The sequence below is a fragment of the Protomyctophum parallelum genome (assembly GCF_964188405.1).
Source record: "Protomyctophum parallelum genome assembly, chromosome: 20".
Lineage (NCBI taxonomy): Eukaryota > Metazoa > Chordata > Actinopteri > Myctophiformes > Myctophidae > Protomyctophum > Protomyctophum parallelum.
Window position 1 is genome coordinate 18,348,280 of NC_139718.1, and position 20,000 is coordinate 18,368,279.

At 44.8% G+C, this 20,000-nt stretch overlaps 1 protein-coding gene across 1 annotated transcript in view; it reads right to left on the minus strand.

Moving 5' to 3' along the window:
- The window catches only part of LOC310878077 (ALK tyrosine kinase receptor-like), a 147,066-nt gene that overhangs the window by 26,883 nt on the left and 100,183 nt on the right, over window positions 1-20,000 (minus strand). The window contains exons 10-16 of the mRNA XM_083792180.1: window positions 14,940-15,050; window positions 12,135-12,276; window positions 9,206-9,373; window positions 7,674-7,772; window positions 6,675-6,830; window positions 2,848-2,961; window positions 1,797-1,983 (exon numbers count right to left, since the gene is read on the minus strand). Coding sequence (XP_083648306.1) covers window positions 1,797-1,983; window positions 2,848-2,961; window positions 6,675-6,830; window positions 7,674-7,772; window positions 9,206-9,373; window positions 12,135-12,276; window positions 14,940-15,050 — 977 coding nt within the window. The remainder of the gene's footprint in view (window positions 1-1,796; window positions 1,984-2,847; window positions 2,962-6,674; window positions 6,831-7,673; window positions 7,773-9,205; window positions 9,374-12,134; window positions 12,277-14,939; window positions 15,051-20,000) is intronic.

Below are 20,000 nucleotides of genomic sequence, written 5' to 3' on the forward strand. Positions count from 1 at the left end.
TATGAGCCAGTAAACTACTATGTTGCAGTGAACTATACACACACACACACCATGGTGTTGTACCTTACACTGCCTTACGTACGCACGCATGCACACACACACAAGTAAGTAAGAAAATACATAAAATGAATTTGTTTGTGGTGGTTCTACAACAACCATGGATGGTGGTGATAGGTGATATAGGCCCCTGAGCCCATTACTATTGAATTAATTACCATGATCTGGAGGAATAGGACATGTTATTCATTATCACATCATGACACCCAATTTCCCCAATGAATGGCTGGAATATCCCCCCCCCCCCCCCCCCCCCCCCCCCCCCCAGGCATAAATAATCAATTTAGAGGACCCCAACGCCACCGAAAATTGCGATGGCGTGCAGATGGCTCATTTTTTCCGATAGTCTTGAGCATCTCAAGACCTTAGGCCCACGAGATAAGACAGATCTTGATAGCGGTATCTCAGCAGCAGAAATTTAATTTAATTGGCAATTAAAAAGATGAAGAGTGGGTAAAGCTCCAGGGCCGGACAGCTTCCAGAATCCCGATTGAGTTCTTAAAAAAAAAGAATCTGCAGGCAAACTAATCCCGCTTCTAGGGATGTGTGTTTGTATGCTGAGGCGCTGGAGCGTGAGTCACTCCCAGCCTGCTTTCAGTCAGGCCACGATTTCAGTTCCATCCCAAAGAGGGAAAAGACCTGCAGAGCTACAGATGTTATACCAAGGTTCTATCTCAAAGAGGGAAAAGACCTGCAGAGCTACAGATGTTATACCAAGGTTCTATCTCAAAGAGGGAAAAGACCTGCAGAGCTACAGATGTTATACCAACCAAGGTTCTATCTCAAAGAGGGAAAAGACCTGCAGAGCTACAGACGTTATACCAAGGTTCTATCTCTTCTAGAAGACTGGCTTCGGTCAGGGACTGCAATGGAAATAAGCCATTGGCTTTCTTGCATTTATCCTTGATGGTGGTGTATACTTGTGTCTTTTCTGTATACATGTAGACAGTAGTGGAAAAAGTACAAAGCACCAATACTACAATATAGAAAGTCCGAAATTAAAAACTTCGTTGAGTAAAAGTACCAAAAGTATAAAGTACTCACAATGCAGAATGTCCCATTTCAAGTTTTCAAATGTACAGTATACAAAATATTTTGAAAATAGCAGATCTACTGTGAGCTTGTAGATCGTCTATCTTCAATAGCCGAAATGTGTATAGGGCTGAAGTGGTTAATGTATGTTTTGTAATGATAATCAAAGTAGTAGTTTTCAAATAAATGTAGTGGGGTAAAAGTACAACATTTGCCTCAAAGTATTGTTAATTGGCAATACTCAAGTAAAGTACAAATACCTCAAAATTGTGCTTAGTTACTCTCCACCACTGCAAGGGGCTCTATGCACACAGAATAACTCTTCCTACTTCCAGGCCCGTTCCCTACTTCCTTCACAGGTGTTACCGATGATACTAATGAAGGCTCTGTTCCATGTAGTGTGCAGTGGTTCTCAAACCTTTTAAATTTCAGGACCCCCAGAACTCTGAGGGTGTATAAATGTGTACACTCTCAGAGTTACACGCCCGTACGGGGCCATGTGGAACCCACTCAAGGACACTTTGAGACCCACTGGTGTAGCAGAGTGTTTCCAGTGAGCCAACACGCACAATAGCAGCACCCTGACTCTGTTTGACCAGAATGGAAGAGAGCCTTCACCTGTGAAGGAAGTATAGGGAAGGAGCCCAAGTTCTTTCCAAAATGGCGTGTGTGCATATATAAAGAGCCCATTCTGTTGCCACGTATACCTGGTGAGGGAGATGTTGCGCCGGGGCACCTCCTTCAGGTCGTTGACGGAGGCCGTCTTGCCGGCGAAGCAGTAGTTGGGGTTGTAGTCGGTCATGATGGTGGAGGCGCGCAGCTTGCTCAGCTTGCAGTCGGGGCTCTGCAGCTCCAGCTGGATGGACTGGAGCTCCGTGTGCTTGCGCCTGTACACTGGTGGTCACATGGCAGGAAAGGAAGGCGTCATTACACATCTCTATTGTTACAATTCTCTCAATTCCACAGCCACATTTCTTTGTGCGCATTGAGCTTCAAGAAAGTACAGCTTTGAAGAAGAAATGAGAAATGTGAACGTGGAAACGATTATGGAGATTGTGCAAAATAATTGCGAATCAGGCCATTATGTAATTATTGTGACAGGTTTCTCACTCTCGCTCCCTCCCTCTCTCTTGAGCTGTAAACACATTACTTTGCATGTATGCGTGCGTGCGTGCGCACACACAACACATCCCATGCGTACGTACGTGCAACATATTTAGTTTTACCACGTGCACCGGGCCTAATGTATGAGCGTTGTCACGCGGCGCTCATGCAGCCATCCGTCATTTGTGCGTTCCATTCCTCAGCACTGCATGCCACACTCCCTCGCACCACCTCGTGCATGCGTCTGTGTGCGTGTGCGTGCGTGTGTGTGTGTGTGTGTGTGTGTGTGTGTGTGTGTGTGTGTGTGTGTGGATGTGTCTGAGGTGATAGGCTCAAAGCTGAGAATCATGAGAATGTCTGCACTCTGGATTCTCTCGGTGTCTCTCTGTTTCTCTCTCGTCTGTCTATCAGCAAGTAAATGAGTGTGGAGCGATGAGTGTGAGTGCGCGCGTGCATGTGCATGTGTGTGAGTGCAAATTAACCCATAATAAGGGTTTGTTTGGTTCCATGTGTGCACTTATGGGGGTCCTTTGTTGAAATAAAGACGTTTGAGAACCACCCTGCTACACCAAATTGAACAGGGGCTTCATTAGCAACATTGGTAACACCAGTGGAGGAAGTAAGTCAAGAGGCCACATGTGGTTTGTCACTCACTGATCATGACTCCAGACACGGCCAGCAGCAGGGCAGCGATGAGGGCCGATGTCCCCACGGAGAGGCCCAGGGCCAGGTGGGACAGGGAGGGCTGCTGGGGCAGGATGGACACCTCTGGAAGACACGGCACATTTTCATTTACTTTCATGGCCATTTGCATAAACATCCCATTTGGTCGCATTTTCAGTCAGCTGAAATGTTTTAGTTTTAGTCGACTAAATATCATATACAGACATACAGACATATAGAATGCCACAGACGAAAAACAGTCTAAGTCCACACTATTGATCCATAATGTATAAATGATAGATAAGGGTTCAGGACAACGAGGCCTTTTCGTGGAGGGGTCAGAATGAAATTTGGACTTGTACTTTTGTACTACAAAATGCCCGAAAATGTGGGCGCTATTTTCGGAGCCCGGACATCCACACACAACCAGGCATAACATGACTTGTCTTAGTTCCATTATATCTCTTCTCCACTAGTCCCTCCCGGACATTTTTATTTAGTCTAGTTTTCATCCGTTGACAATATATTTAGTCCTAGTTTTAGTCATCACGTGGTTATATCACGCATTTAGTTTCCGTCAGTGAAAAAAAGCAACCAACATAAAAATGAGCCGAGACGTCATTAATTAGGTGGGCTATAGGTTCAAGGTTCAAGGTTCTTTATTATTTGTCTCCCGAGGAAGAATAGTGATGACAGAGTGCAGCTTTGAGGCGTTGTGCGGGGCGGTGGCTGCGTGTCAATTCACCCCTTTTAAGTGATGATGGGGAGATCTCATTTAGGTGGTTTAAATAAGATATAAATTACACACGCTGGGCAGAGAGAGGGACAGACACCGGGAGAGACAGACAGACAGGCAGACAGCAACAGAGATATTCACAAAGAGACTCCCAGACAGACAGAGAGACAGAGAGTGAGAGAGATAAATAGACAGTCAGACTGACAGAGACCTGCATGTGTGACCTCGCAGAGCCTCCATCAGAGAAATCTCCCATTCCTTCAACTTTTATTTTTTATTTAATTTTTTAAAGCTTGACATTGTCTAGAGGTTGTATTGACAGCAGCACATATCTTATCTCCAAGGTGTTAGAGCCAATGCCAATATCACATTCTTTAGGGATTCATGTGTTATTTGGACTACTCTGTGTGGTACACAAGGATATTTTGTGTCTGAATGCAAAGCTGAATAATCCTTGTGTGAAGGCTGCAGATTCAATCAGTGTTTTCTTGCGAAGCGTTAAGAGGGTCAACAAAGTTGGAACATTTTTAAATTAAAAATAATACTTTAAGCTGTTTATGTTGGGATATGGGGCAATATTTCAATATAGTGCATATCCCTCGTCTTGGAATTCAGTGTGTGTTATGCCAGTAAATCGGTTATCGACCATAACAGCAATGTTGATCGGTTATCGTATCGGCCAGACGTGTCACATCGGCGCATCCCTAAAAAAATAATCTGAACTGGCTGCAAATTAATTGTCTATCAATCATCATGTTTCTGTTTCACCATTTCCTCTACACCCTCGCTCTCCACACCTCCTGTACTGCTTGTAGCTAATGGGGTGTTAGCTTTCACAGAGCAATTTGGTTTAGTTTTAGTCAGATTTTATCATTTTAGTCATCTGAAATGTTTTAGTTTTAGACTCCACACCTGGTGAGAGCAGACTTGGTGAGATGTAGGCGGGGCCCGGACAGGAGTCAACCCACAGAGTGTAGTCCTTCCACAAGCAACATTGATCTACCTCCCAGACCTGGCAGAGTAGTTCCGGAACAACTGATTGTGTGGCCCTGGTCTTTCCCGAAATGGGACTGATCAAGGGTAGCTACTGGGACGTAAGTCGGGACTTGATCACTCCGGCTGGGTCACCTGAGTGAGGGGTATATGTTGCGAGACCTGAAACCCCGATGACCTTGGGATACATCACTGAGGATACGACCCAGGTGCATCCATGCAAAAAAAAAAGGTTTAATCATCATATCTTAGTTTTTATTTTGTTTTTGTCATTGAACAAAGATGGTCGACGAACATTCCTCGTCATGGTTTTCTTCGCTTTTGAACTCAATTTTCCTTTTTTCCCCCTGTTGAGCCACACTTGAACTGAACTGGCCGACAGTGCAGCCGGCCTGGCCAACGTGGTGGGGACTGCCCATAACTCCGACATCCCATTATTCCGACTACGTGGCTTGGCGTGCGGGTATAGGGACCGTGGGGTTATAGGGTTAGGGACTGTGCGGTTATAGGGACCGCGGTTATAGGGACCGTGCGGTTATAGGGTTAGGGACCGTGGGGTTATAGGGTTAGGGACTGTGCGGTTATAGGGACCGCGGTTATAGGGACCGTGCGGTTATAGGGTTAGGGACCGTGGGGTTATAGGGTTAGGGACCATGCGGTTATAGGGTTAGGGACCGTGGTATTATAGGGTTAGGGACTGTGCGGTTATAGGGACCGCGGTTATAGGGACCGTGCGGTTATAGGGTTAGGGACCGTGGTATTATAGGGTTAGGGACCATGCGGTTATAGGGTTAGGGACCATGCAGTTATAGGGTTAGGGACCATGCGGTTATAGGAACCGTGCAGTTATAGGACCCGGGGTTATAGGGACCGGGGTAGTCATGCGGCGCGTCGGATCAACACGCTGTCAGAAAAATCAGCCGTTGGAAACAATTAATGACACGGCACCGCCTAGGTTGGTGTTGCTGCATTGTGAACGCAACATGAATCAGGCAATACAATTCGGAATCATCCCTTATAATAGAAAACTAAAAGGATTGTCCCTGCTGTGAATGCTAATGAATGCTATGAAAAACTTTCATCTGCAACACAATGTTATACAACAGGCTATGTAGTCCCTGCTTCATCTCTCTCTCAGCTAAGGGCTGAACAACGTTGCAGACCCCCTGGGTTGGGTAATCCCAGGGACTGATAATTATTGAGTGATAAAGATGACACTAATAAAGAACACCTCCTCACGAGATTGGACACATTAGTAGGAGCTGCCTTGGCTTAATTCATTCGGCATGTTAATGTATTAACTGCTCATTAATTTTCACTCTATTACAGGTACAATTACATTCTTCAACTCAATTAATTTGGTTTTGTTTTGATTCATTTCTGAGCTGAGTGTGATACAGTATGTGTCTCTGCGTGCGTGCGTGCGTGTACTAATACTATAGTAAGTATAGTAAAAAATTACAAAATTCGATTCAGGTTGGTGTTAGGATTCGACAGGTAGAGGTTAGGTTTAGAGGTTAGGGTTGGAATTTTCCCTCGTCTTCTATGTGGTGATGTCACACACGAAAACAAAATGTATATTTTCCTGCTATTGTTTGGCGATTCTCAGTTATTTTCAATGCCATACTGAAGTATCTCCTCAAGTATATAATACACACGTATCTCCCTCTGTGGTGTGTGTGTGTGTGTGTGTGTGTGTGTGTGTGTGTGTGCACGTGCGTGCCGCGTGCATGCATGAATGCCTAGAGGGGCCTATGGAAGTACAGTACTGTACGTGTGCCAGAATGCCCAAGTCTGTTATGTAAGTGTCTAGGGACTGTGTGCATATTATGTATCAGGATGCCAATGATGCCCTAATGTATAATGTATGTGTATAATGTATATGTATGATGTTTAACTACTTGGGCCCTATATGATTAGTTGATCCCTGGAACAACATATTTTCAGATGGGGATCGGCGGGTCAATTACATACAGTAATCTTTGGGGGGTCCTTGACTACGTCAGAAGCACTGACGTAGAAACATATGTTTTTCAGACATTTCGAAGACATTGGTATATCTCAGGTCTAAATGGACTGTCCAGTATACCTGTGGCGTTGATGCAGGACACGCGGTCGGGGGCCAGGAGCAGGTCGTCGTCGCAGTAGCAGACGGTGCCGCCCCCTTCCTCGTGGCACTCGCCCGTCTCACAGTGGCTGCAGTTCGGCACCGGGCTGATGATCACCTCCCCATCGCCCTCCATGCCTGTGTTCACGCACGCATGCACGCACGCACACATGCATACACACACACACACACACACGGACACACACAGGCATGCATGCGCACACACAGGATAGGACAGGACAACTCACGTTATTAGGCCATTTTATTTTGACCAGTTTCCACTCTACATGAATGTGGCATGATGCATGTAAGCACGTTCTCAGGAAATGCACAGTGGAGCTGTCAGTTCTAAACGGTAGAAATGGATATTAGATGAAGATGGACTGTAACTAACTCGTATTTTGCTCCTGAGGACCTGCATAACTTTGTGTCTATTTAACGTTTAGTGCATGCATGTACGCAGAGCGTTTCAATCCATCAATCATTCTCTATCCACTCTAGCCCATTATGTGAACACCTGCCAGCCAGTATAAACTTCCGCTTGAACAATGAGGTTGCCCAGATTTCTGCGAGCATTGTGTCCACAAACGAGGGGGCTCTTCAAAGAGCTTGAGATGCATGTTGACTTTTGTTTGTATTTAAACCGTACCTCCCTGTGTCCACTGCAGAGCTGCCAACCTGCACACAATTTGTGTACCAACCACGCAATTCTAGGCGTATAGACACCTAGAATTGCGTGGTTGGTACACAAAATGTGTGCAGGTTGGTAGCTCTGCCACTGCCATGTCAGAACAAATATTCTCCTGTTTATATCTTAAAACGTGATGATATAACATGATTATGGGGGTCCATGAAATTAAAACGTTTGAGAACAACTGTGTTACATCAAACGTAACAGAGACTTAATGTGTATAATTATTAATTAGTAGCCCATAGACCTGTGAAGGAAGTAATAAGGAAGTAGAAGTAAGGAAGCAGCACCTTTTAGAGGGTCCATGAATACGTCTCCATCTGGACTGAAGAAGGATGAGCCATCATCCCCGTCATGCTTCGGGTTGTTGTCCACTGAGGTGTTGCCACCTAGAGGACAGGTGTGGTAATCGCACATAATACTTATAATTGACATTATTGACAGTACATAATGATCTGTCCAGCATGTATATACAGTGGCCCAGCGGTTCTCAACCTTTTCTGGATCACGGCCCACTTGGGAATCTTGTAAGCGTTGGCGGCCCACCCATCTGCCGATGGGTGGGTCGGCCTGCCCGGCCGGTTGCATATTCAGAGCATGTTTATTCATAGTGATCAATCTCTCCATTGCTGTTCCGTCTTGGATCAATGGAACAAACATAGTATTACTTTAAGTTCTTAGTCATCGATCGGTATCACAATGAAATAAATGCCATGATGTTTTTTTGGGTTTTTTTTTGCGGTGCACAGTCTGCACACCGCTCCAATGGCTGGCCATGTGTGTCCAGCGTGGCAGCGGTGGCCGAGTGGATTGCGGAGCGGGCTAGATATCGGAAGGTCGCCAGTTCGAATCAGCGGTCCGACACGTTAAAATTACCACCGTTGAAGTGCCCTTGGACAAGGCATTGAACCACTACCATGAAATGCTCCATGTGGGCCTGGCTGTAAACAAGTATCTGATGCTTAGTCCAGTTACCCTTGGTAAACTTGATTTACCAGAACGCATTTCTTCTTCTTCTTCTCTCCTTATGTACGTCATGTCTGTTTGGGGTATGAACAGCTGCAATACCGCTGGGTGACCTAAAGTGGCACTGTTGAGCAGCCTAGAAGGCCTTTCACACTGAGCACTATACTATATAACAATAAAAGTATAAGTAACAATAAAACAGTACAGTACAGTACAGTACAGTACAGTACAGTACAGTACAGTACAGTACAGTACAGTACAGTACAGTACAGTACAGTACAGTACAGTACAGTACAGTACAGTACAGTACAGTACAGTACAGTGTGGTTGCCGCTGTCCAATTTTCCTTGACTCCTTGACTCTCTTGACTCTCTTGAAAAGTAATTTGAAATTTTCTATAATGCTTGAATAGTTTGATATTCTGCCCCTGCAAGGGAATGTATGTCTTTATAAACTATAGTAAAACATAGATTGGTTATGTAACCAACAACAGCCAATTTGCTACTACAAACATTATGCAAAGCTCGGGCAATCACAGCCGAAGTTAGGTAGGTTACTCCAGAAATATAATAATAAAGTGTGACAAGTCAATAACTATAACTAGTCTGGTTGCCCTACACTAATACAAGTATAGTTGAACCGCTCAGTTCACACATGTGTGATTCTTTTTTGTGTTTTTTACATTTGTCTTTCATATTCATATTACATTGTCAATACAATCATTGCCAACTATGCAGTATAGCCATATCGGGGCAGTTTCCATTTTGTAGCATCTCATTCCAAAGGCTTTGGAACTTAAGTGTCCAGAATGGATGCTGTGACGCATTAGGACGAGGCAGACTGTTTGAACACCGACCTCTGTAGCCTCCGCCGCCTCCTCCGGACATGCAGCCTCCCCCGCCGCCCCCGAAGCCTCCGCGGGTCTGCCAGAACTTCTGACACGCCTGGCCTCCCTGGCCCCCGAGCGCCAGGGGTCTCCCGCCCTGACTGGCAGGGGCAACGTCACTCCAGCCTCCACCTCCACCTATCAGCACAGGCAGACACTCGTTTTTTGATATGTTGTGTCTGAAGTGATGCGCTGTTGAAGTGACGTGTGCGAGAGCACACAATAGACCTCTGTCTATTGTGTGCTCTGTCTTTTTTCTTCTTTTTTGGGTGCACAGTGTGCGGACAGACATTTTTAGAAGTACACATGTCCACGCACGCACGCACGGTCACACGCACGCACACCGAAATATCTGCAGTAGGTACAGTAACTGTCTGCAACAGGTACAGGCAAAATCCCCTCAAAGAGAATTGGTAATATGAGATTACCTACCGCCATACATAAATAAAGCTACAACTAATCCCTCCCGTATTGCCCAAAAATCCGCATATTTCCACCCCTCCCATTCTATGCAGCCTTCCTCCCTTCCCTCGAACGCCGAGAGACACAAACAAATGGGAAACTAAATAAATCACTAGACAAGCTTCTGTGGGAGAAAAAATTAAATAAAAAATAAAAACTTAAGACGAAATAAATAAAAAGTAAATCCCAGACATGTTGAATTTTTCATTTTTCGTTCACCTAGTTTCCTACAAAGTAAACCTGGGGGCTAACACAGACAAAAAAAAAAGATAAAAAGCGTAATCAATATCTTATGCATGGCTACGCGGGAATAAAGGTGCTATAGAACAAAGGGGGCTTCAGCCCCTGCCCTGTAAAATAACTGCCCTTTGCAGACCACGAATGCAGCATTTACTATAGTGGAAAAAATGCACATGCATGCAGGCAGCATTCAGGAGAATTGCTTTTTTTCCCTGAAGTCTCCTGAACTAGGTACGCAGCATTTTGCATTGAACACATTTGTTTAGAAATCCATGTCGTACACCGCATCTCCACTAGCTAAAGAGTGCTGGGTTACGCCCCGAAAATAGCTGATCTACAAGCTCTGTTGTGACCTTGTAGATCTGCTATTTTCACTAAGTGCCCACTTACGGGATTTCAGCCCCTGCCCCTCTAACACTCTCTGCAGGTCCCTGATAGAGAACATTCAGACACACACACACACACACACACACACACACACACACACACACACACACACACACACACACACACACACACACACACACACACACACACACACACACACACACACACACACACACACACACACACACACACACTTTTGTTGTGTACGCGAGGTGGCGCATCTTGTGCATCAATACAGGAGCACACAGTTCCAGGAATAATAGCTGTGTTTACGAGTGTGGACAGCAGTTACTGGCCGTACAAACTGGCAGCTCCTCTGCGGGCCATCTGTATTCCCGTGCTCATTACCACGCGCGCACCTCAGAGTCAACACGATGAGATACCACAGTCTATCACTTGTGCAGAGGCGAGAGGAGAGATGGGTCTTATGCACTGCAATGCAGCAATGCTTATTATCCATCTATTCAGCTATTCATTGTCTGTCTTGTTCTCTTCTGCCTCTCCATTAGCATTCACTTCCATCATCTCACTTTCTCTGGGCCTTCAAACTCTCTCTCTCTGCTCTCCCGAATGCATCACAGGTGCGCCACACACAGAGGCATACGCCGGTGGTTCTACAGGGAGGGGACCACCCACGAGTCTAAAATGGGCTGCTAATGGTTGGAACTTGGTCTGAGAATGTTATAATTGGAAAGAATTGGACCTTACGGGGTCGGCCCCTAAGAGAGTTAACTGAACACTGAGGATTTGACAGGTGTCTCAGAGATAAAGACGGTATCAAACGAGGGTCAGTGGACTGATGCATATAAGACTATATTGTGGTGGACACTGAATGGGGACCTCACCTCAGATTGAGCACCATTGCACTGGGTGGTAACGGGAGGATGTAGGAAGTGATATAGGGAAGTGATGTACCTGTGTAGGGTTGTTGTTTGTTGGAAGTAAAGTTCAGAGACTCACATTCTCCGTCTGCTCGTCTCATTCCTCAACTTCCACAATATCTTCATTTTTTTGTACTTTGAAACATATTTTAAAATAGTGAAAATAGCCGTACATCTGCATGTTGTAGGTTGAGTGGCATACACAGTATCATACACAATGCAAAAGGCACTACATTGCACAAACCCAACAAAAACATGCACCATCCACACCACGTACACAATCGCACATATTACAGTATATGTACACACACAAGTACACGAGCAACACACCCATGCTCGGTAATGGAGTCAGTGGTGGACAAAGTTCAACCGTTATCAAAGCATAGATAATCTCTCCAGAACAGCAAATTCAAAGGAAAACAGAGCGCTGTTTTTCTTGCTGATGGGATGCCAGATTGAAGTATAGATACTCAAATTGCTCATTATACTCAAATAAGTGAAAGTTCCCCTGTCAAAGTACTGGAATACTTGCTTTAAAAAAATGCTTCAGTATTAAAAAGTTCAAATTACAAAGTATTTTTTAGTAAAGTACAGATACTCCCAAAAATGTACTCTAAGTAAATGTGCTTTAAGGGCCTTGCAAGCGGGGAGCAATAAATCGCACCTATAGTTCATTTTTGCGTTTTTGCTTGGAGAAGTCGCGGTGTGACAAGGCAAGCGTATTTACGTGAACGCGGTCCTGTGAATTTGTTGCGTGCATGCTCGTTTGTGCACACGCCCACGACTCATCAGACCTGGATTCGGTTTAGCTTTTTTTTATGCTTGCGTTGTCGCGCCTCTCTTGAGCAGACCTGTAAGCAGACCTGTCGTTGATCCAGGCAACAACGTTTGCAAGGCTCTTTAGTCACTGTCCACCATGACGTGTTTACCTGCGGCGTGGGACTTTCCGTTGCGTCCGGGCAGGCTGGGGGCGTAGTCTATCTGCTCCACCTGGGTCTCCGATTGGCTGCTGTAGCCTCTGCCTCCGCCCCCGGCCGCGATGATGAGGGGGGTGTATACGTCCTTATCCACCTAGAAGCCATGGCGGGAACAATGTTTAGTTTTTTACCTCTTTTTCTCCCCAATTTAGTTTTTACACACACACACATTTGTGAGTTGTTTTCACTGCTGTTCTTTCCCTACTGTCTCGCCTGCCTGCAGTGAGGAGCCCCCACTGGGAGGATGTCGGCAAGCTCTTTGACATGAAGTGCCATTTTTCCCCCCGTTGATTGTCCAACAATAGAACAAGATGTTTTGGAAATATTTTCTTTCGCATGACATTGTAATGATCATTAGACTGAGCAAAATAACCATCTCCCAGACTCCCCCCTCCCCAGTCCGTGTTCAGAGTTTGAATGAATGTAGAATCATTTATAGGATTGTATTTTCAGATGTGAGGGGACTTAATATCAATGACTATGACCATTTGTAAAATATGTTATTTTAAGCAAAATAAATCCTCTCGCTCACACCACAAGTGATTACCCTCCCCTCTTCCAATGTTGGAACTAAGGTTGCCTACCCCTGAAAGAGTAAATCCTTACTCGGATTTCGAGATGTGTAGTTTCAGATTGGAATAGTTGTTTGGCTATGCAAAACTAGGTGCTACCTGACACCACGGTCTAAATGTCTCAATGGAAGAGTAATGACCACTGCAGATGCATTAGTTGTTATTGTATTCACATACTCTACTCTAGGCTGGTTAAAATAATGTTTTATTCATTCAAAATAAATTCCAAATTGCATGTTGTTAAAAGTTAAATGGACTGCATTTACATAGCACTTTGCTACGCACCACCCGAATGTCCTTTAGAGTGTACTTCACAATCACACACAGCTCAACGGTGGAATATTGCTACGCAATACGTGTCCCAAGCTGTACCCATTCACGAACCGACCAAGGCACCAACCTGCCCTTTAGGAAGACGTTTAGGGGTTCCGTTTCTTGCTCATGGGCACACCGACAAGCAGGAGGTGCTGGGAATCGAACTAGGGAACCTTCCAGCTCCCAGACGGAGGAACAGGAGGATCCAGTTCCATCACATTTGGAACCGTTTCCAGAACCCGTTTATCCCACTGTCAGAGCTGGCATGTGGACTTCACATCTGCTATACAATTACAATACCGCTGGTCCTCGAACTTTTGACTTCAAGGACTATAACTCTGAGAGCGTACAAATGGAACCACAATACCACATACTGTAGACCCGCATTTGTACAGTCTCAGAGTTACAGACCTGTAAGAGTCCATTTGGAAATCCCTACAGGAATCATTAAAGGGAACCATTAAGGAATTGGACCGTTAAGAGGGATCGTTAAAGCGCTAAAAGATCCCAGCGTTATACCGCCATTATAGGCTGCATTCCTTGAGCTGGCATTTGGGGAAAAGTGCCACCCGGGACAAAACACTGCATCTCTCCTCAGTGCTTGACAAGAGCATGTCCATTGTCCTGACACCCAGTTCAGGTGGAGAAGAACCACTTATCATGGTGTGACTTCTACTACTACAATCCTCTCTCCTAGATACCGGAGGCCTGTTTGCTAAAATGGCAGCTATAGCCCCCAGAGGGACGCAACGATAACGCACGCCTTGTATTAACATCAAAGATGAGGCGATAAAGCAGCTATTTCTGCAGTGTTACAGACACAAAATGTTTTTTTTCCAAGCACTCAGGGCCGCAAAAATCATTATTGTGTGAATGTATAATGTGGTGAATTATTCATTGCACAAGGCTTGTTTATGTGTTTGTTAATGTGTTGATCTGTAGCATTCATTTTGACTTATTGAAAATGTGATCACTTATCTCGCAGAAGAATAATGGTCAGAACGTTGTTTTTTAATGGCACCACGATTTGTCTGGCCAACACGACACACTACAGTAAATGTGCAACGGAACCCTGAGTGTTTTAAATTGATTCAGAGTTGAAGGCAAGATCTTGTCTTTACTGTGTGTACATTTTATTTCCCCTCTTTATTGCCAACTCGTTTTACAGTGTGTACAGCAAACAGAAATGTCATTGGTGCAGAGCAAGTGGAAAAGGATCATGCAGACATGCTGTAACCTGCGCTGTGAAACATGTAATGTATGATGAGGTAGGTTTCTACCCGACAACAACGATACACTGCAAAGTAAAAGTTAATTTAACTATAGCTCCCAGTCAAGTTGTCAACCATGTCAATGGTTCTCAAACCTTTTCATGTGAAGGATCCAACAATTCATATGCATTTGCCAGCGAATAACCCAATTTGAAGATGTTTGGTACCAGGGAAAATTGCGTCTGTGATAGCCAAAGTAATAAGGGGGACCCCTTGAGACACGGAAGTGGCAATTACGTGCCTCTCGAGTCTCGACTACAAACACTGCACACTACTTTTTGGGCCACGAGGGAGGCGTGCCGTCCCAAGCAAACTTGAACCACAAGAGGCACCGCCGAGTCGCTGTGCAGAACGTTACGAAGTTCAATTGAGCCAACCGTTGGACTTACGTCCCGATAGGCAGAGAATCGTAAATCATGTTTTGGGGTGAGCGTTTTCCCCATATGCCACTTAAAAGTGGCTACTGGCCAATCACAGCGCGTCCTTGCACAAGCGGTATAGGCTTTGGCATGGCGCGGCTCAGGCAGCGCTAGACGGACAGACACAAAGCTATAGACGAGTGAATCTAATAGGAAACTGAAGCAGGAAACTGAACTCACCTTGAAAACATAGGTGGCTCCGCCCCCTCCGCCCCCACCCCCTTTGACCTGGGTCTTGTTGACCATGGGGCCGCTCTGTTCCACGCAGACCTTATTCAGCTGGATGTTGGACTGCAGAGAGAGAGAGAGAGAGCATGGAATAAAGCAGAATAAAATCTCCTGACTGAAACATTGTCAGGCCAAGTCCTGATCTAATTTGTCAAACAGCATTTCCCAAATACTGAACACAATAGGTAAAGCAGAATTATGCTGTTTAGATATTAGCATTCTAAACCTATGTTCTTGCTGTTCGAGCAAGAACATAGCAGATTTGAGGCTTTTTAAACCTTTCCTTTTATGAAATATACGGGACCATTAGGATTTATGGAAGATGCTTCTGAAGTTGAACATGTATTCTATTGCAATTGCTAGTTTGATCACTTAAAATACTCTCTAAACTTATAATAACAAATGACATGCGAATGACTGAATTCAGTCGTGGCAACTGAGAACTTTAACCCGAGAGAGAGAGAGAGAGAGAGAGACACAGAGAGAGAGAGAGAGAGACACAGAGAGAGAGAGAGAGAGAGAGAGAGAGAGAGAGAGAGAGAGAGAGAGACAGATGTAAGCGGGTACCAGACTTTGAGATGACCCTCTTATGCATGGCGTGGCTGCTCAGTGAGTGTGCCATCACTGCTTTGAGAGACATCTCTGATCTCCGACGTGATAACATGATGAAACCCATACGTCTGCGCACACACACACACACACACACACACACTCACTGCGCACACAGTCGCACTCGCTGCTTAATTGCACGTGCTCTTTCTTCTGCCGTGCTTCTCGCTGACTCCGACTCACTCACCATCTCACACGATCAATCAGCCACTCAGTCACTCATCGATTCTCGCTCACTCTTGTCAATTTAATCGCAGACTCACTCACTTACCGCACACGCCGTCATCCTCTGGCTCGCTCGCTCAGTCAGTCGCACACACCCGCATTCATTCATTCATGTTTAACAGCCAACACTGCACATTCTCTCTCCCTGTAGAACGAGGGGTAATTTTCACCTTTTTTGTCAGACTTCTGAAATAGCAGATTTGAGGCCTAGACTCAGTGAGGGATGGGGGGGTCACCTATTCTGTCAGAACAATGCCTTATTGCCTTCCTAATGGTTTTGCAGTCTATCAAACCACTCTTCCCTGGTCCGTTTCTTTGCTCGTTTTGCTTTGCATTTAAAGGACAACTTTAGTACATGTACTTCGTTACTCACACCACTGCAAACCATCCAGAGCTCCGTCTATCTCTCCTTTGAGTTCCTCTGCAGCAGAAAAGGGTTGAAATGAGTGGCCCCCGACTGTTGTTCACACAACGTTCTTTCAGCGCAGCGAGGTCTCTCTTGCTCCAGTGGTTTAGCTCTTTCACATGTGCCGACATTGGAACGAGCTCTCGCCTTTGGCTCTCTTGCTCTCTCTCTCTCTCCACTTGATCTGTCAGAGTGAAGCAGGGATCTTCACTGTCGGCAACGATTACTCAAAGACGGAGGTCTAATCGTTGCCGACAGTGTCGCCTGTATGCTTACTTGCTCTGTTTCTCATCCGTTCCATTGTGTTGTTGTTGTTCTAAGAGCTGAACCGAGGGGCCCATGGGCCACAGACACAAGGCTGGAAATTCTACGTGCCCTGGAAGGGCTTGAGATATAAGTATCCCATGCACTGTGACTTCACCACTTCTATAAACTTACTTACTTAATCCTCTTCGTCCCAGGTGGGACATAAGGCCTTAATGATCTTCCTCCATTCTATAAACACTGACTGAGGTATATACAGACCCCATGCATTGGTCCCTTTAACTGCCAGTGCTGATTGTGGTCACATTCTTTGTTACTGAAGGGTGATGGCACTGTGCCAGGTACCAGGTGTAGAAGATGAGATTACTAATGTATCCACTCTTTGAAAGCGGCTGTCCCTCAAGAGGCTCCTGGTTGAATGTGTTCCTTCTCTGTGTCACAGTCATGCTCTGTTATGGGCAGAGAGGGACGGATGGGAGGCTTGGCTGCTGTTTTGAATGGCCCACAGCTCGGGTTTCATTGAATACAACTTCAATAGAAATATATAAAACAAAAATGCCTGATTTTTCTACTGTTAAATGTCCAACTCCCACAGTTAGCTGCCACTGTTTCCCACCTGCCCACGTTGGGCTTCCAAATAGCACTGTTGGAGCTCCTACTTTGTAGTCTAATTGTAACACTCGAACAAACGACTATAATTTGAGGTTTAACGATCCAGGTGTATAGTTAAGTCTCTTCCATTAGTTTTATGTGGGCCCAGTACACTTCCTCTTGAGAATATTAACACACTGTTTTTAAAGCGCTAATAAATTATTGAATCAATCAATGAAAAGGTCTGTTGATATTCCTCTCCTCCCTAGCAAGAAGCTCCTTCTAACTCTGTTCACACCAGTTAGGGGGGTTCACTTGGAGGGGGCCCGGCCACTCATGTCCTTTCCACTCTCATTATTTATCCTTACCAAAACTTTGGGCCCTTTCTCCGCCTTCATACTTTCACCTAGAAACGTCATTCAAACTTGAAAATGTTCGTCTTCTTTGGGAAGTGTGGGCTTTCTACTGTATATTATACTATAGTCTATAGAGGCTATACTATAACTTTTTGAAACGTTTCAGACTTTTTGAGAAAAATAAATATAGATAACTTTTGTTTCATTGAGGAAGTTAATGGAGGGGCAAATATGGAGTTCTGTACTGTTATTCTCCCTCTCTCTCGTCTTCCCTCTTGTCCAGTTTGACTTCCCTGTTGTCCACATTTTTACTTTTAAAAGACAAAAATGCAGTGCAATGCACTCTTTGAAATGAGCTTGCACGTGCTAGTTCACTCACATTGTCAATCATCTTTCTCCATTCCCCTCTCTTTATCTGGCTATTATACACTGCTACAGTGTGTGTGTGTGTGTGTGTGTGTGTGTGTGTGTGTGTGTGTGTGTGCGTACGTACGTGCGTGGCAGTGAGTGTGATTGACAGGCAGTGTTGGGTGGGAGGTCGTACTTGTGAATTCAAGAGCTGACAGACATCCCTCTGGATAATCTCTTTCCCCCCCTATCCACTCCATGGGCTGGGCTGTCACTGTGCCACTTCTCATTTATAGTCAAACGTGTGTGTGTGTGTGTGTGTGTGTGTGTGTGTGTGTGTGTTCTTGTTCTTGTATAACTATACATGTGAGGGTCAAATGCTGTAAAATAGAAGAATTTGAGAATAGACATTGTGAGGACAATTGTTGCTGTCCTGGTCCTAACAAGACAAATAGTTGTTTTATTACAGGAAAAGGTTGTGGTCGGGGCTAGGATTTGACATTTGGAGGTTATTGGGTTAGGGTTTAGGATTGCCTGATCTATACTTTTCGTGCAGCGAATATAGCAGATCTTCAAGCTTTTTGGCATGTGGTATTTATTTATTGGCTTTTAGGTTATTTAAAAAAAACTTAAAAAAGGCATTTAGTCATACAATAATTGCTGTCCTAAAATGCTGATGCCCTCACAAGTAGAGTAATACAAACGTGTGCGTGTGCACGAGTTTGTAAGTGAGAGCGAGCAGGATAGATAGAGAGAGAGAGAGAGAGAGAGAGAGAGAGAGAGAGAGGGGGGGAGTGAGAGAGAGAGAGAGAGAGGAGGGGGGACAGTTCGAGACAGACTCTTCAGACAGAATAAGTGAGTGTATTTGTAGCGATTGGGGAGGTATCATTTCCGTTGCCAGGGGGCCAGGCTAGGTGTGATAAACATGGCTCGGCACGGCGGCACAAATCACTCCCCCCCTCAGGAGAGCGCTGTGCTCCCTGTGCTGTCAGAGCCGAGCTGGAAATGAAAGAACCTCAAATGACTCGGGAACAAGACGGAGAATAATTTGAAAATACAAGCTCAGCATATCGGCTATTTTTTAAATGGCAAGAAATGTATAAGGCCGAAGTATTGTGATAATAATCGAAATCTACAATCTCTAGTATAGTAACTAAAGTTTTAAAAATAACTGTAGTTGAGTAAAAGTGCAATATTTGCCTAAGTAAAAGTAGGCCTACAGTAAAAACTCCAGTAGAGTAAAGGTACCTCAAAATTAGTAGTATTTGAGTAAATAAATATACTTTAGTCTACACCACTGCTTTCTGCCCAGCAATGTGGCGCCTGAACCACATCAGACACGCGTGTGTGTGTGTGTGTGTGTGTGTGTGTGTGTGTGTGTGTGTGTGTGTTTGTGTTTAATCAATTATTTATCAATGCTCTACTCAGAACGACCAAACAAACAAACTGTATGTACTGCTAGATGGTATGTGTATGGATGGAGTGGTGTTATCCAAACATGATGCACACGTACGTAATATTTCATCCACTCTGTAAACATTCAGCTCCTAAAAATCTGGATCCATCCCTGCCAGCCGTTCGACAACACGGTGACAGTTTGAAGTTTGTAAAGATGTCAATTATGAATGGAAGATACTTTCTAGAGATGGTTTCAACTATGCCGGCTGAGCGGAGATGGGAATAGTGGACCTATGCTGTCAGCAAGCAGACAGACCCCCAGAGTAAAATGGAGGATAACAGCTACTGACGAAGGCAGTCCCCGGTGAAACAGCAAAGTAGAATGTATTAAAGGACACTTTTCTTCTTTTCTTTTGGGAAGGTCAAAAGGATCTCTGTCAGTTTTCTGCTCTATATAGCGTCTTGAGACAACTTGTTGTGATTTGACTAGGGCCGGGACTAATTGCGATTAATTACGATTAATTAACTACAGAAAAATGAATGCATTAAAGAAATTAACGCATTTTAATCGCACTATTCTTTTCACCGCGGAACGTTGTCACTGGACAGTTTTCAGACGGAACTGCGCACCAAGTGTCCGTGTCCTCTTCAGACAATAACACCACCAGACACTGCAGACAGTTCACCAGACTGGGGGAAGCCGCTGAGATCACTTTGCTTGTCCCCGTGGATTGGAAATAGGATTTAAAAGGCTATCCGATGGTAGTGTGAATTACAGCACAGTTGTGTGCAATTATTCAATAAAGAATTATTACC